The 16465-nt window shown below is 41.4% G+C and overlaps 1 protein-coding gene across 1 annotated transcript in view; it reads left to right on the top strand.

The window, feature by feature from the left end:
* The first annotated feature begins 608 nt into the window (after positions 1-608).
* Positions 609-16465, top strand: part of STAC (SH3 and cysteine rich domain) — a 104255-nt gene continuing 88398 nt past the window's right edge. The window contains exon 1 of the mRNA XM_059077392.2: positions 609-1032. Coding sequence (XP_058933375.1) covers positions 922-1032 — 111 coding nt within the window. The 5' untranslated portion in view covers positions 609-921. The remainder of the gene's footprint in view (positions 1033-16465) is intronic.

Raw genomic sequence — 16465 nt, 5'->3', positions numbered from 1 at the left:
TGCTCCTCAGCTATGAAGATCTGGCCTAGATTTACGGCTCCACAGTCCAAAAAGCATGGATTTTGACGCCAAAATGGGTTCAGATCCCAGCTCCACCATTTACAGTTTAGAAACTTGGAGCAAATTACTGAGCCTCCCGGTTTTCTCATCTATAAATGCGACTGATAATACCTAGCCTACTAAGGTGGCTCTGAGGATTAAATACGGTAAAAAGTGTGACGGCTTAGCACATAAATGCACAACAAAACTAGGACACATCCACATTTTGCAGTATTCCCCTGCTTTAGTCCAAAACTGAACCGAGGAAAGAGGAGCGCCCTCAGGCCAGGGAACTCCAGCTCTGCTTCCTCCGTCACTGAACCCTATAAATAACTTGGCTAAGTCACCGGCTCCCTGAGAGTCGATGTTTCTCAGGGTGCAGGAGGGAGTTGCCGCAGGTGGTCTCTCCGGCTGGATCATTCATTCGGGCGTTTGGTCTGAATTTTCCGTCTACTTCCGAAAGCATCTCCCCGACCGTGCTGTGCGCGCCCAGCCTCCCCGGAGGGCCTCCCGAGGGCGCTGCCCACTTCTGCCCCGCTGCTCCCCGCGGGGGCCCGCGCAGCCCCGCCCCGGAGCCACCTCCCGCCCCTCTTCTCCGGGGGGCGGGCCAGCCCGAGCCCAGTCACGACTGTGCGGTCCCCCGCGAGGTGGCCGCGGGCGCGGTGGGGCGGCGCGCTTTCCCCCTGCCCGCGGGGGTGCCGGGGAGGTGGGCAGGGCCGGGGCGGGGGCGAGGCCGAAGGAGGGTGCGTCGGCGCCTCGGCGAGGATGGGAGTCCCCGGCCTCCAGAGCTGAGCAAGCCGGCCCGCGGCGGGGAGGGCGCGCCCCAGGGAGGCTAGCCTCGCTCTTCCTCCGGGAGCCCAACACCTTTCCCGCGCCGCCAAGATGATCCCCCCGAGCGGCGCCCGCGAGGACGGCGTGGACGGGCTGCCCAAGGAGACGACGAACGCCGAACAACCGCCCTCTCCTGCATCCACCGGCAGCCAGGAATCCAAGGTACCGCGCACGCTTGCCCCGAGAGGATACAAACTCACTCTCCTTCTCTCCTCTGTCCACCTTTGTTTCCTCTCTACTGGCGCTGGCGCCAGAGTCAGAGACGCGTCCCCAGTTCCTCTCAAGGACTGTACCTCCCTTGAGACTTGAATGTACGGCAGGACTCGTTGATAGCTATGCTGGACCACATCCCTGGAGACCCAGCTTTCTTGCCCACACAGCCCTGGGGCTTTGCGCAGGGCTTGCACCCTGCGAGCACCCGCAATTCAGTTGACTCCGGGTTCAGATAGCTTTCTTGGGTGGTGGTGGCGTGGTTGTTCTGTGCTTTGAACCTGCATGTACCAAAGCATGTGTAAATATTAGGTGGCTTCTGAAGGCTGAGGGACAAACAGCTTTTCTGGGATACTCCTCCAGAAAAGCTGGGGCACTTGCGGACCAGCAGAGGCTTGCCTGTATCCCAAAGGTCTGAGACCCTTTGCTTAACAGGGCTCATCCGTAACCTCAGATACAGCTCATTTCAGAAAAACTAGGGAAATGATGCGTTCTCGGGAAAGTTGATGTTGCTCTTGTGGAAGTTAATCCTCGGACTTACACTTGCTTTCATGAGAGTTACACTGACATACACAAAACCAACCCCGCAGCACTTCTGTCACTGGTACACTTCTTCTGAAACTCTCGTGGGTGCCAGGCACATGTTTGGAAATCTTGGAAGAGGATAAAGTAAAATGCGGCTGCTAGCTGTGCGATGCCAAATGGCATCTCAGCCGGGAGTGAAAACCATAAGATGGAGTTTGTAGTTATATGGATTTTTTAAGGGCAGGACTCCTGGCTCTTTATCCAGATCTCCTTTTGTGTTCCCTGGATGTCTTTGGAATGTGGGGCAGTTCCTGTGTAGGAGCGAAGGAAAGGAGGATGCCAGTCTGGAGGGCAGGGCAGATGGGGCAAAGAAGAGTCCCATCCTTATCTCCCTTCACACACATCCCTGGAAGCCATTGACAAATCAGCAGGATCAAAAGCACAGTTAAGTGGCTCTCAGTTTAAGTGATGCTACCCACTGTGTGTACCCCAGCCTTCAAAAGTTAACCATCAGAGATGCTAATCCAAGACAAAGAGCTTTGCATTATCTTTATTTTATTTTTTTGATAAATATCTGACCTGAAATATGTGTGTCAACTTTTCTAAAGCGCAGTTGGAAATGGGGGCAAAACCCCACCTTCCAGAATCATTGTGAGGCATAGTAAGTACAGTGTAAGGACTATACATCCCAGTACGGTGTAAGGACTCAATCCATGTTTACCCTTTTCCTTCCTGAGATAAGGAGATGGGGTCCATCTCACCATAGATGATTCACTCCAAATCCATCTCACAACCCATACACATGAACCGTTACCCCTCCGACCAGAAGTTTCTGGCTGTCTCATCGATGTCCATCATTGACCTTCATTCACCTAAGTGATATGGGGTAGTGGCCACTTCAGAGGTGATCTAGAATACTGTAAATGAATGCAGCTAAACTCAGGAGTGAAACTAGTATTCAACTTTTTGAATTGGGCCTGTTGCTCTGCAGTAGGTATGTTCTGGAAAGCACTTAGGATTTGCTTATACAGAAGCACAGTTCAAACACACTGTACGGGCTTGCTATTTATAGATATCCTAATGTAAATTCTTTGGCAAAGCAAAACCTACGTATGTAATACCCGTCATTAGCCACCAACTTATCTGGTTTATGGTTTTGGATCTGCACACGTCAATTTTTCTCAAAGTGTATTTATACATTCCTAAATTTGCTGTCATGGCTTAGGTGTTCTTAATCAGTGGAGATGGACTGTGGGGGGCCCATGAACCCCAAGAAATTGAATGCAAAATGGTGTGCCTGAAGGTGACATCTTGGGAGGGTATAGTGTTTTTGATACTCTCCAAGGGGCCCATGCTTCTCAAAAAGGCTAAACTCATGACGTGGAGGGGGTATGGTAAGGGAACATTAGGATGGCATGAAACAGGAGTAGAGGCAGGCTCTATTTATTCTGCACCAGCAGTGCCACATTTGAAAGCTTATTGGCGTTAACAAGGATCCTCCACCCTGAGGATGAGCCTCTGGTAGGAGAATGTGGACATGGAGTCATGCCACCTTACTCTCCTCTGAAGTGGTTTGTTCGTCAAAATACCGTGTGGGACAGAATGGTTCAGCCCCTCTGGACAGTAAACTTTCTCAAGAAAGACTTTTAAAATTAGTTTTTTCTTTTATTTTATTAAAGCCTAGTTGACTTACAGTACTGTATTACTTTCAGGTGTACAACCTAGCAATTCAATGTCTTTTTAGATTAGTCATCGTGCAAAGTTATTATAATATTATTAACTACATTCCCTGTGCTGTACATTGCATCCCTGTGACTTACTTATTTTATAGCTAGTAGTTTGTACGTCTTAATCCCCTTCACCTCATTCACTCATTCCCCCCACCTCCCTCCCCTCTGGCAATCACTAGTTTATTCTCTGTATCTGTGAGTCCGTTTCTGTTTGGTTATATATGTTGATTTGTTTTGATTGTTAGGTTTCACTACACATTTTTAAAATAACTTTTTTCTCTCATGATAAGAGTAACAAATACTCTGGAAATTTGAAAAGTCCTGAAAAAAAGTTTTAAAAATTCCCCACTGGTCCAGTTCAGAGACAACTACTGATATCTTGTTTGTATATTTGCCTCTTTTCATTGATTTTTTTTTTTTCTTGCGGTACGCGGGCCTCTCTCACTGTTGTGGCCTCTCCCGTTGCGGAGCACAGGCTCCGGACGCGCAGGCTCAGCGGGCATGGCTCACGGGGCCCAGCCGCTCCACGACATGTGGGATCTTTCCGGACCGGGGCACGAACCCGCGTTCCCTGAATCGGCAGGCGGACTCTCAACCACTGCGCCACCAGGGAAGCCCTCATTGATTTTTATATTTACACAGTTGAGAGAACAATGGTGAGCATCTACTGAGTGCTTGGTCTGTCAGGCGCAACTTGACCCTTCATAATAACCGTGTGAGGGAGATTCTCCTATTATTTCTGTTCTATGGATAGGGAAGCAGAAACTCAGAAAGGTTAGGTGACTTCCCCACAATTGTAGTTAGGTGAGTGACACAGCAAGGACAGAGACCCAGGCGGCATGGCTCTGGAAGACAAGTCGTCAACCGCCTGCAGCCATCTCTCATGCCTGTGTACTGTTTTACATCCTGTACTGTTTCACCTAACATCCTAACCAAGTATCTTATATGCTACTAAAAGCCATTTGCAACTGTATTTTGGTCTTCTCATCTTAAGAAATCTTTGAAAATAAATTGAGCCACATTAGCATGTGAAATGATTAAAGCCCAGTTCTTATACAGATTCTTTGCATTTGAATTTGCTACTCGTTCCCTAAAAGTATATTTACGGAAGTGATTAAATGGAATATCACAGAACCATCTGGAAAACCGGGCCACAGCAAACCCTTTGGTCTAGAGGGTCCATTAGAGAAGAATGATAATGATTCAATGCCCTGAGCACGTAAAACGTTTCCGGAAATCCATTTCTGCAGATTCTTTGGAATGCTAAATCATAGAATATTAGAACTGGAAACACTGGAGATGATCTATTCTGGGTACTTGTAAAATTATGGATAATTTTTATTGTGTAAATTTATTTTATTATGGAAAATTTCAACACAGAGAAAATACTATAAGGAACCATCATGTACCTAATCACCTGGCTTCACCAATTATCAATTCATGGACAATCTTGCTTCATCTGTTACCCCCAGCACTACCCCCACCCCTCCCCATGCACACTGGATCATTTTAAAGCAAGTTCCAAGCCTCAAAGCATTTCATTTGTAAATATTTCCAGATGCATCTTTAAAGAATAAGGGCTCTTTTTGTTAACATGACTACAATCCCATTGTCACATACTCCAGGTGTTTTAAATCAAGGGTCAGTATATTCTTTGAAGGTCCACAAATTGTCTTTGGAATATCTGTGAACAACCAGAACTTTCAGAATTTCTCGTGTACACGTATATGTGCATTGTCTGGGGAAAGGATCCATAGTTTATACCAGCTTAATAAAGTGGTTATAGCCTTCAAAGGTTATTTAAATATCCCCTCCCTTTTTTTTTTCTCTGTTGAGTAAATCGAGGCCCAGAGAGAGGTAGTGACTTGCCTAAGATCACACAGGTAGTTACTGCCAATAGTCTAAGAAGGTCCCCGTCTTGGACCTTGGATACCTCAGCACAATTTCCTCAGAGTAAATTCCGGTAAGCACAAGTCATAATCTAGTTTATGTGGTTTTGTTTTTCATAAAATTAGTCAAGTTGAAAGAGTTTGAAAGCTACGAATGAACCTCACCCCTGTATCTTTCCACTAACTATCCCAGAAAGACCACAATCTTAATTTTTTTTCTAAGTGCTTGACAGAGACCATTGAATACTACGAAAAATTTCATGTTTCAGCATCCCTTACTGCAATGAATGTCTTTTCTCCTACTAACTTATTGACAACATAGCAATCTTACTAAGGTGTAACATGAAGTTTTGTATGGATGCCCTTTGCCATCACGTATATGACACAAAGTCACATTTTGATGTTATGAAGGGATTGTAGGTTTTGAGGTCAAATAAACAAGAGGTCAAATTTCTTATCAGCTGCCATCTTTGTGTCCTTGGGCAAGCTGCCTAACCTCTCTGAGCCTCGGCTTCCTAAAATCTAGAATGGGGATGCTAATCCCCAATTGGCATGGCTTTTTGTAAAGCCTGAGAATAGGTAAAACACCCAATACTTGTTGAAAGCATTTGTAAGCATAAAGCGTTGTTTACTTTCTCTTCCTGCTTCAAATTAGATGATTCTGTTACTGACCAATCACAAATGTCATCACTGGAAGAATTTCAATAATCAAAAATGACGTTCCAATAGTATGACTGTGTTTTCCTCCCTTTGCACTTTAAGTTATACGTTGACTGCAGTGAGATTTCATCTTAGCTATGTTGCATCCCCAAGAAGATTAGCCATAGACTCACCAGCATGTTACTTTGATTTTGAAAGGTTGATATAAGCCACCTAGGGCACCACTGGAGCCATGGACCAAGGTGTCCCCTCATTCATGGATGGTTCTCTCTGAATCTGGACCACCTTCTAAGCTATCGAGAAGGAATTCCTAACCGTGAAGATGTGCCCTGCATCTCCCGGAAAGGTTTCTGTGTCCATCAATCAGCAATTATTTATTGACTGCCTACTTTGTGGCCAGCTCACCCATTACATATATATGAAGCTATTATTTTTTTAACATCTTTATTGGAGTATAATTGCTTTACAATGGTGTATTAGTTTCTGCTTTACAACTAAGTGAATCAGTTATACATATACATATGTTCCCATATCTCTTCCCTCTTGCATCTCCCTCCCTCCCACCCTCCCTATCCCACCCCTCTAGGTGGTCACAAACCACCTAGCTGATCTCCCTGTGCCATGAGGCTGCATGAAGCTATTATTGATAAGGAATTTAACTTCTACTCAGGGGAGAAGAAAGAAAATGGAACCTTGGCCTTGCATTCAAATCCCCTGGAGAGTCCAGACCATAGGCTAGACCGATTAAATTGAAATCTGTGAGTGAAGGTCCCAGCAATCAGCATTTTTATAAAGCTTCCTTAGTGATTTCATTGTACAGCCAAGTTTGAGAAACACTGGTCTAGACTAAAAGAATTACAGAATGTCAAAGAAAGCAAGATATTTTCCCTTTCAGGCAAGATACTTGGAATCATTTGTATTTACTTTCTCTTCTTCACTTCCCATTTATACTGCAATCCAAAGAAATGGTTCTGGCCGAAGTAACCTGCTGTTTCCTCCACAGTGCTAAAGAATCTAAGCGTTGCTCAGATACAGCTGGATTTATAAGGTTGACTATGTCCTTATTAAGTTATTTTCATGATTATAAAAGTAATAAGCACTAAATGTAGAAAACTGGAAAGCACAGAATATATCAAAATTCATTTATCACACAATGACCTAGACATAAGGATTGTTAGGTTTTATGCTGTATTTCTTTCAGGTTTCCTTTTACACACACACACACACACACACACACACACACACACGCTTGAAACAAAATTGAAATAATGTATACATAAATGCACATTGTGTTTTTTCTTCTACTTAATGTTGTACATAAACAGTTCTCTTGTGTTCTTAGATAAGTATTAAAGATGGTATATGTCATTGTTGTACCATATCTGTTTCATCAGTCTCTTCTGATGGTACATTTAGATTCTTTCTCAGCTTTCAAGCTTTAAAAAAATATCAATATTTAAACGGGCTTCCTGATAGACATCAACATTTGAATATTTTTCTGATTCGTTTCATGGGAAGTAAAATTGCTACGTCTGGATATAAACACTTCGAAGGTCTTTTATTCTCACTGACACAGTGCTCTCTAGAAAGATCTATCATAGCTTTTTTTTTTAGAATTTTTATTTTTATTATTTATTTTATTTTTATTTATTGGCTGTGTTGGGTCTTCGTTGCTGCACATGGGCTTTCTCTAGTTGTGGCGAGTGGGGGGCTACTCTTCATTGCAGTGCGTGGGCTTCTCATTGTGGTGGCTTCTCTTGTTGCGGAGCATGGGCTCTAGGCACGCGGGCTTCAGTTGTTGTGGCTCGCGGTCTCTAGAGCGCAGGCTCAGTAGTTGTGGCGCACGGGCTTAGTTGCTCCGCGGCATGTGGAATCTTCCTGGACAAGGGCTCGAACCCACGTCCCCTGCATTGGCAGGCGGATTCTTAACCACTGCACCACCAGTGAAGCCCTATCATGGCTTTTTTTTCTTGTAAACTTTGAAGTATAACATCATACCAAAAAGTGCACACAAGATTACAGATCAGTGAATTTTCAAAAAATAAATTATTGATCAGTATGTAACCAAAACAAAAATCAAGAAATAGAATGTTATCAGCACCCCAGAATCTCCCTCATACCCTTTTCTGTCACTGCCTTCCCAAAGGTAAATAATATTTTGACTTCTAACAACATAAATTAACCTTCCTTTATATAAATGGAATCATACAGTGTGTACTCTTTTATGCTTGGCTTCTTTCACTTAGCATTATGTTGTGAGATTCATTTATACCATTTCATGTAGCAGTAGTTTTCATTTTCATTGCTATATAGAATTCCACTGTGTGAATAGACACTATTTAACCACTCTATTGATGGTGGACATTTGGATTGTTTCTTGGTTTTGGCTGCTAGAAGTTATACCCCTTTGACCATCCTTATACATATTCCTTGTGGCACCTCTGTTGGGTGTATACCTAGGAGCAACATTGCTGGGCTGTAGGGTATACATAAGTTCAGTGTTAGTAGATATTGTCAACTTTCCTAAGCATCCGTACCAATTCGTAATCCCACCAACAATGTATAAGAGTTCCATCTGATCCTCATCCCACCAACATTTGGTATTTATATATTTATATATAAATATATATATATTTATATATAAATATATATTTATAAATATATATTTATATTTCTCAGTTCAGCCATTCTCATAGGTGATTAGTGGTATTGTGCCATGGTTTTAACTTGTATGTCCCCAATGACTAATGAATTAAGCAGTGTTTTTGTTTTGTTTTGGCCATGCCTCATGCGGGATCTTAGTTCCCTGACCAGGGATCAAACCCTTCTCCCCTGCATTGGGAGGGCAGAGTCTTAACCACTGGACTGCCAGGGAAGTCCCGAATTAAGCAGTTTTTATGCTTTGGGGCATTTAAATGTCTTCTTGTGAAGTAGTTATTCAAATCTTTTGTCTATTTTCCTATTAGCTTATATGTCATTTTTTAAAATTTATATGAATTCTTTACATATTCTAGATCCAAGTACTTGCCTCTCACTGTCGTGGCCTCTCCCCTTGCGGAGCACAGGCTCCGGACGCACAGGCTCAGCGGCCATGGCTCACGGGCCCAGCCGCTCCGCGGCACGCGGGATCTTCCCGGACCGGGGCACGAACCCACGTCCCCTGCATCGGCAGGCGGACTCTCAACGGCTGCGCCACCAGGGAAGCCCCCAAGTACTTTTAAAGATAAATGTGTTGCAGATATCTTTTTCTATCCTGTGGCTTTTCTTAACAGAAATCTTACTGAATGTAGTCAAATTATTAATTTTCTCACTTATGGTTGTTAGTGCTTTTTGTGTTCTCCTTATGAAATCTCTGCCTACCCCAAAGGCATGAAAGTATTCTCCTAGAATATCTCCTAGTATTTTTTAGAAATGTTATTGCTTAGCCTTTCACACATAAGTCTATAGTCCATTTGAAATTGCTGTGGGTGTGAGGTAGGGGTCAAGATTCATTACGGCACTGCACTGCCACCTTTGCCATAAACTGGATGGCTATATTTTTGATTTATGTGGAGGTTGATGCTCTGCCCCATTGGTCTATTTGTCTGTCCTTGTACCAGCACAGCACTGTGTTAAATATAATGGCTTTATTAAAAAGTTTTGATATCTGGCAGAGTAAGACTTCTGGCTTTGCCTTGCTTTTTCAAAACTGTTTTGATTATTTTGGGCCCTTGACATTTCCATTATGCATTTTAGAATCAGCTAATCAATTTCCATAAAAACACCTGCTAGGATTTTGACTGGGGTTGCATTAAATGTACAAATCCATTTGGAGAGAATGGACATCCTCATACTATTCGTTCTTCCAGTAATAGAGTCCACTGTACAGAGATTGCTTCCACCAAGTGCCCCAAGGCACCCTTACCTGAGAACCTAATTCTTTGTTACTTTTTTTCAATTTGGGGATTCTCAGACCAAGTTGTGTTGTACAAATTTAAGCCCCAAATCTATGTGAAGGCAGATCTATGATTATGAATTCCCAAGGAAATATTTGTTTGTTTATTGTCCACCTTATGTCTATAGTAAGATTTTCTTTCTCATCAACCTGAATTGGTGAGAAATTTGTTTCTTTTTCATTCTTTCTTTTCAGATCTCCACTATATGTAGGCAGTAAAATTCAATCTCCCTAGGATTTTTTTTTTAAGTTAAAATACACATAACATAAAATTTACCTTCTTACTAATTTTTAAATGGTTACATTTTTTTTTTTTTTTTTTTTTGGTGGTGGTATGCGGGCCTCTCACTGCTGTGGCCTCTCCCGTTGCGGAGCACAGGCTCCGGACGCGCAGGCTCCACGGCACGTGGGATCTTCCCGGACCGGTGCACGAACCCGTGTCCCCTGCATCCGCAGGCGGATTCTCAACCACTGCGCCACCAGGGAAGCCCTAAATGGTTACATTTTAAATGTAGTTTTCTGTGGCATTAAATACATTCATATTGTTGTATAACCTTCACCATCTTTAGAACGTTTTCATCTTCCCAGACTGAAGTTCTGTACCCGTTAAACAGTTATTCCCCATCTCCTACTTTTTCCAGCTCCTGGCAACCACTACTATTCTACTTTCTGATTCTATGAATTTGACTAACTCTAGGTACCTCATATATGATGAATCATTTAATGTTTGTCCCTTTGTAAGTGGCTTATCCCACTTAACATAAATCTTCCAGGTCCATCCATGTTGTGGTATAAGTCAGAATTTCCTTCTTTTTTTAAGGCTGAATAATATTCCATTGTATGTATATACCACATTTCTTTATCAATTTATCTGTCAATGGACTATTGTGAATAATGCTGCTATGAACTTGGGTGTACAAATATCTGTTCAAGTCCCTGCTTTCATTTCCTTTAGGTATATAGCCAGAAGTGAGGTTGCTGGATTATATGGTAATTCTATCTTTAATTTTTTGAGGATTCACCATACTGTTTTTCACAATGGCTGTACCATTTTAGATTCCCACCAGGAATGAACAGGATTCCAATTTCTCTACATCCTCACCAACACTAGTTATTTTCTGGGTTTTATTTTATCCTAATGGGAGTGAGATGCTATCCCATTGTGGCTTTTGCTTGCATTTCCCTACTGATTAGTGTTGTTGAGCATCATTTCATGTGCTTATTGGTCATTTGTATATCTTCTTTGTAGAAATGTCCGTTCAAGGCCTTTGCCTGTTTTTTGAGTTGTTTTCTTTCTTGTTAGTTATTTTTGTTATTTTTAGATTTATAGCCTTTTATCAGCAAATTTGAAGGGCAAAGATGTATTGAAATTTTTTATTGTTTTGGTTACATTTATTCACTAGAAAGTGTTATTTTGGTTTTTTGTTTTGTTTTTTGGTTTTTTTTTGCGTTTTGCGGGCCTCTCACCTCTGTGGCCTCTCCCGCTGCGGAGCACAGGCTCCGGACGCGCAGGCCCAGTGGCCATGGCCCACGGGCCCAGCCGCTCCGCGGCACGCGGGATCCTCCTGGACCGGGGCACGAACCCGCGTCCCCCGCATCGGCAGGCGGACTCCCAACCACTGCGCCACCAAGGAAGGCCCAAGAAAGTGTTATTTTTATATTAAAATTTTTTCTTTTGTGAATTATATATTCATCTATTTTAAGAGCATTTATTTCCTATTGATTTTTTTAAAATTCTTTATAAATATTAAAACCACAATCTTTCATATATGTTGTTAACGTTTTCCCAGATTGAAATTTGTTTTTCAATTTTATTACATTTTCAACATGGAAGATTATTTTTTTATGTTGTTAAATGTCTCAAACTTATTTAGCTATGGCTAAATTTATATTTAGAAATTTAAATTGCTAAATTTATATTTAGAAAGGTCTTCCATTTATATTTAGAAAGGTCTTCCCCACCCTGGGAGCAAATAAATATTAATCTGTGTGTTTCTCTAGCTCCTTATTATATACTTTTTACTTTTATCACTTTAATCCATCTGGAATTTATGTTGTTATGTGGTAAGGAAGAACTTTAATTTTTTCTGAATGAAAAAACCACTTGTTGAACAATTCATTTTTACACTGATTTGAAATGTTAGATCTATTATGTAATAAATGGTAATATGTACTAGGTTGTCTTTTACAGTCATCTGTTATATTCTAATGATTTTGCATTTATTACTACACACTACTTTGACATTAGAATTATAATGTTTTAATTACTGTAGCTTTATAATAGACTGATAACTGATAATACAGGTACCTTCCTGGGAATTTATTTAACTGCACTCACCGTTCTGATTTTCCATCAAGTTATAAATATAATATTTTGAGAAGAATTGCATGAAACTTTTAAGATCGTTTCAGCAAAATCTTTACATATAGTGGGATTTCTCATCCAAGAACATAGTATATATCTTTAGTTATTGAGACGTCTTTTATGCCACTCATAAACGCTTAGTAATTTTCTTCAAATACTTTTTGCCCAGTCCTCTGTTAGCTATTTCCTGGATATTTTATACTAATTTTATATTAATTTTGTAATCTAAGGTCTTTTAGATTCCATTTCTTATTCATTAATAAAGAAGTACAGTGTTGCTTACTGATTCATTGTGGGCTCTGGAGTCAGAAGCAGCTGTGTTCAAATCCCAATGTACGGCTTTGGGATACCACTTAATGAGCTTCCCTGTCCTTCACTTTCCTGAGCCTCACTGTTCTAATGGTCTTTTGCAGCACTGTCATTAGGGTTAGGTTAATGAGTGTATCCTAAGTTCCTAACACAGTGTGTGGCACATAGTGAGTCAATGTTGGCTATTATTATTAGATTACCATAGTATCTACAAAAATAATTTTGCCTCTCTAACTATAATTATCTCTTTGGGGGGTTAGGGGAGTAGGGTAGGTACGGACAGAATATTATTGCAGTAGATATCCCCAAATACAGTAAGTATCGATGGAGGTATTGGGCTAGTACCTAACTTTAAGTGCTACCTAAGTTTTTCTGTAAGTGTACATTACATATAGGTGTATATTGTACAGTGTTGGTACTAGGGGGTACTCTTAGATCTCTTGTATCTCAAGTTACTCTGCAAGCCACTTAAAATTTACACATTCAGCCTGAGAAACATCAGGTGGTAGTTTGCGAATTTAACTTTAAGACAAATCCATTTCCAACTAAATCATTTCTTAAGTCCTTCTTCTACACAAATTCCAGACTTCCCACTCTGTTTGCAATTAAACTGAGACAGTGTTTCTTATGTAAATTTGGGTAATATTCTTAGCTTACTAAGAATTTCCACCAGGAATGGATGTGGAATTGTTTCAAATGACTTTTTGGCAAGTATCAAAGTAATCATGTGATTTTTTTTTTGTCCTTTGGCCTCTTTATGTGGTGGATTATATTAATAGATAGCCTAAATTAAACTCTCCTTACATTCCTGGAAAAGGTCCCACTTGACCATGGGGATTTTCTTTTAATAAACTGCTAGGTTTTTATTGCCAGTACTTTATTATTTTTACATCTATATACATAAGAAAGATTGTTCTCTGTCATTTTGTGTCCTTGGTCAGATATTATTTTTAAGGATATGCCAAGTTAAAAAAAATTATTTGGGAAGATATACATGGATGTTTTTGTTTGTTTCTTTTTGGTTTTTGTTCTGTGAACAGTTTATAGAACCCAGATCTCCACTTTGAATGTTTGAAAAAAATGGGACAATATCTAAAACTGGCACCTATTTTAAAATAAAATTTGAAAACATTTTTGTATTTTTTATTCTCTTCTCTTTTCCTAAACTGACATGAATCAGGTTTGTGAACTTGTATTTTGCCTGAAAATTATTCCTTTCATTTAAATCTTCATAATATCTCTGGATGAGTTACTATGGGACAGCCCTGGGACCTTCCTTCAATCTTATCTCATCCTCACTCTTTCTAGCAGGCTTCCTATGTGTTCTTATCTTGTGAAATCCCTTTTTTTGTAGTTCTCTGTGTTTATATACCCGTGGTCCCTTAGATCTGGATTTGGAATCAGGAAAGTTAAATACCAGTGCTCACGTTTCCACCTTTATCTAGAGAGGTGCTCCCTCTTTGCTCCCTCCTTAAATCTCATTTTCTCCTTTGATTCCCTTTCTACTGCTGTAACAGTTCCTCTCTAGTCCTATTGGCTATCGCATTCTCCTCCACCCATCATTCAAGGGTTGGTCTTCCCCAGCATTCTATTCTCAGGCCTCAGCCTTTCTCACTCTTCATAATCTCTCTGGGTCTTTCTGGGACATCTTACCTATTCTTTTTATTTCATCCACCAGCTGATAACTCCCAAATATGAAGCCAACACAGACATCACTCTTCTGAGCTCCAGACCAATATATCTCACTGCCTTTTGGGCCACCTGTCTTGATGCCCTCCATATATTTTAAATTTAACCTACCCTCAACTAAACTCATCGTTCTCAACTCAGATGCCAGCTCAATTCTTGTGTGTTCTTCTTCTTGTGTTCTCATCCAGAGGTCAGCATCATCCATGGAGTCAGCCAAGCCAGAAAACCAGAACTCATCCTCAGTAACCCCCAGGGGGTCTGAATAGAGAGGTTTTGGGAAGCAGGTGGACAGGAGACAAGATGTCTGTCAGCCCTCAGAGGGTGCTTCATTTATCTGAAAATGAAACTTGGACCTGTTGTCTGTTCCTAATGGCCCCCATAGCTGAAGTGTCAGTCAGCATGTTTTCCTCAGGTCTGGGAGCAAGTGTGACCACAGCGTGAAGGACTGAGGTCAGGCACAAGAGAAAGAATAAAGAGGAGAGATCCAGAACACCCTGGGCTCCCAGGAATGCCACTGCTACCTTGCCCTCCAAACTGACATGAGAGAGAGAGCAGTGAAAAGAGGTCCTAGAGTACTATGTGCCCCAGTAAGACCCCCACATTCCCTCTCTTCATCTCCAACACTCTCAGTTTTATGAGAGCAAGGTAACTTGGAAACCTTGGGAGAGATTCCCATGACACCCCTTTCCCTAACTCGTCAATCACCAGAAGAGCACAAGGCTGCAGAGCCCCCTTCCTTTCTCACAGTTTAATCTCCATACAGGTCTGCATATCTACTCGTCAACTCTGTCTGCCACCCTCCCCAGCGGTCGGTACTCTCTACTCTACCCTCCGGAATTTACTCTTCAGTAAATCCTCTCTCTCCTCAACGTCTCTGATGTGTCCTTCACTTCTGACCCTGATGCCCAGCCATTCCCCTGCAGCCTCTCAAATGGTGGCTCTTTTCTCCCTCATCAGGCTCGGTAGTTGAGGAGGCGGCCTCACTACTGCTTCCAGACTCTGATCTCTCCTCCTCTAAAACCTATAGCTTTAAAATCCACACATTCAGTCTCTTCTACCCACTGCTAAAATCAGCAGTCACCTACCAACCCGAGTAGGTCTCTCCGTTCTCCAGGCTCGCTCTCACTCATTCCAACCCTACCCCTGTCATAAACATTGGTGATTTTCATATACTGCAGATGACTCTTCCAAATATCCTGACTTCGTAAGTCCTTAAACTTTTCTCCTCCTAAGATCTTGTCTCTACTCTCTGCCATGTTGCCACCCACTTCCGTGACCATTCCCAAGACTTTGCACAATGATTGCACCATCTTTCCAATTGTAAAAAAAGTACAGAGAAAACTTTTCAGGCAAGGATGCTCAGGAAAGGAGTCATTCTGGAGGGTCAACCCTTCCAGATAAAAGAGAACATGTCCTTTTATGTTCCAGGCATTTCCCTATTGAGAATTTTGCTTGCAAGGTTCACATCTCTGTACTTTCAAAAGCAGAGTATGCCACATGGAATTTCATTCACGTATAATAGAGCTGCAAAAACTTTGTAAATTTCAAAGCAATTATATTGCTTTTGTAATTTCCTTTTCCTAATTATTCAGGATCACCATTTTAAACACTAGTTATTGAACTTTTCCCGTGCAGGACAGTTTTCCTCTTGCACCAATGACTCCATACTGCTGTGCCCTCCTGCTTCTTGTGTCTGCTTCTAACATTTTTCATACTCTTCCTACACAAAGCCCATCCTCTCTCTGCAGGCTACTTTGAGTATTCTAACATGCTTCTTTTCGTTTGCTTTTATATTGGAAAATAAATCATCACACTAGTTGGAATTTCATATTCCTTAAGAGGAAACAGAAACTGAACTCAATGGACTATCAGGGAAGTAAACAAGGATTTGGGGGTTTCAGTGTTTTGATTTTACTTAGTGACTTTACCCAGTGATTGGTTCATCAGACTTTTTGCTTACCTTTTCTGGTTCTTAGCTGCATTTTCCATAATCAGTTGCTGAGTTCCTGATAGGTTTGATATTTCTTAATTCTTGTTTGAAGGACAAATTGATTAAGTTCAAGTTTCTGGTATCCATTTTTTTTTCACTAATCCATTTGTATTGGATCCTTCATGTGCTGATCAGTTTGCTGGTGATCACCCCCAGTGGATCTGACCTTCCAGTTAACATTTGAAAAGATAAATTCCAAAATAGAAGTTTTCATTATTGTCGATTTCTATGGAGTGATTTTTTTCTAATTGCTATACTGGACTCTATCTCTTCTCCTCAGGTATATAGCCTGGA

Source organism: Kogia breviceps, chromosome 10 (assembly GCF_026419965.1).
Source record: "Kogia breviceps isolate mKogBre1 chromosome 10, mKogBre1 haplotype 1, whole genome shotgun sequence".
Taxonomy (NCBI): Eukaryota; Metazoa; Chordata; class Mammalia; order Artiodactyla; family Physeteridae; genus Kogia; species Kogia breviceps.
The sequence above is the reverse complement of the archived record's forward strand: the minus strand, read 5'-3'. Positions and strand labels throughout refer to the sequence as shown.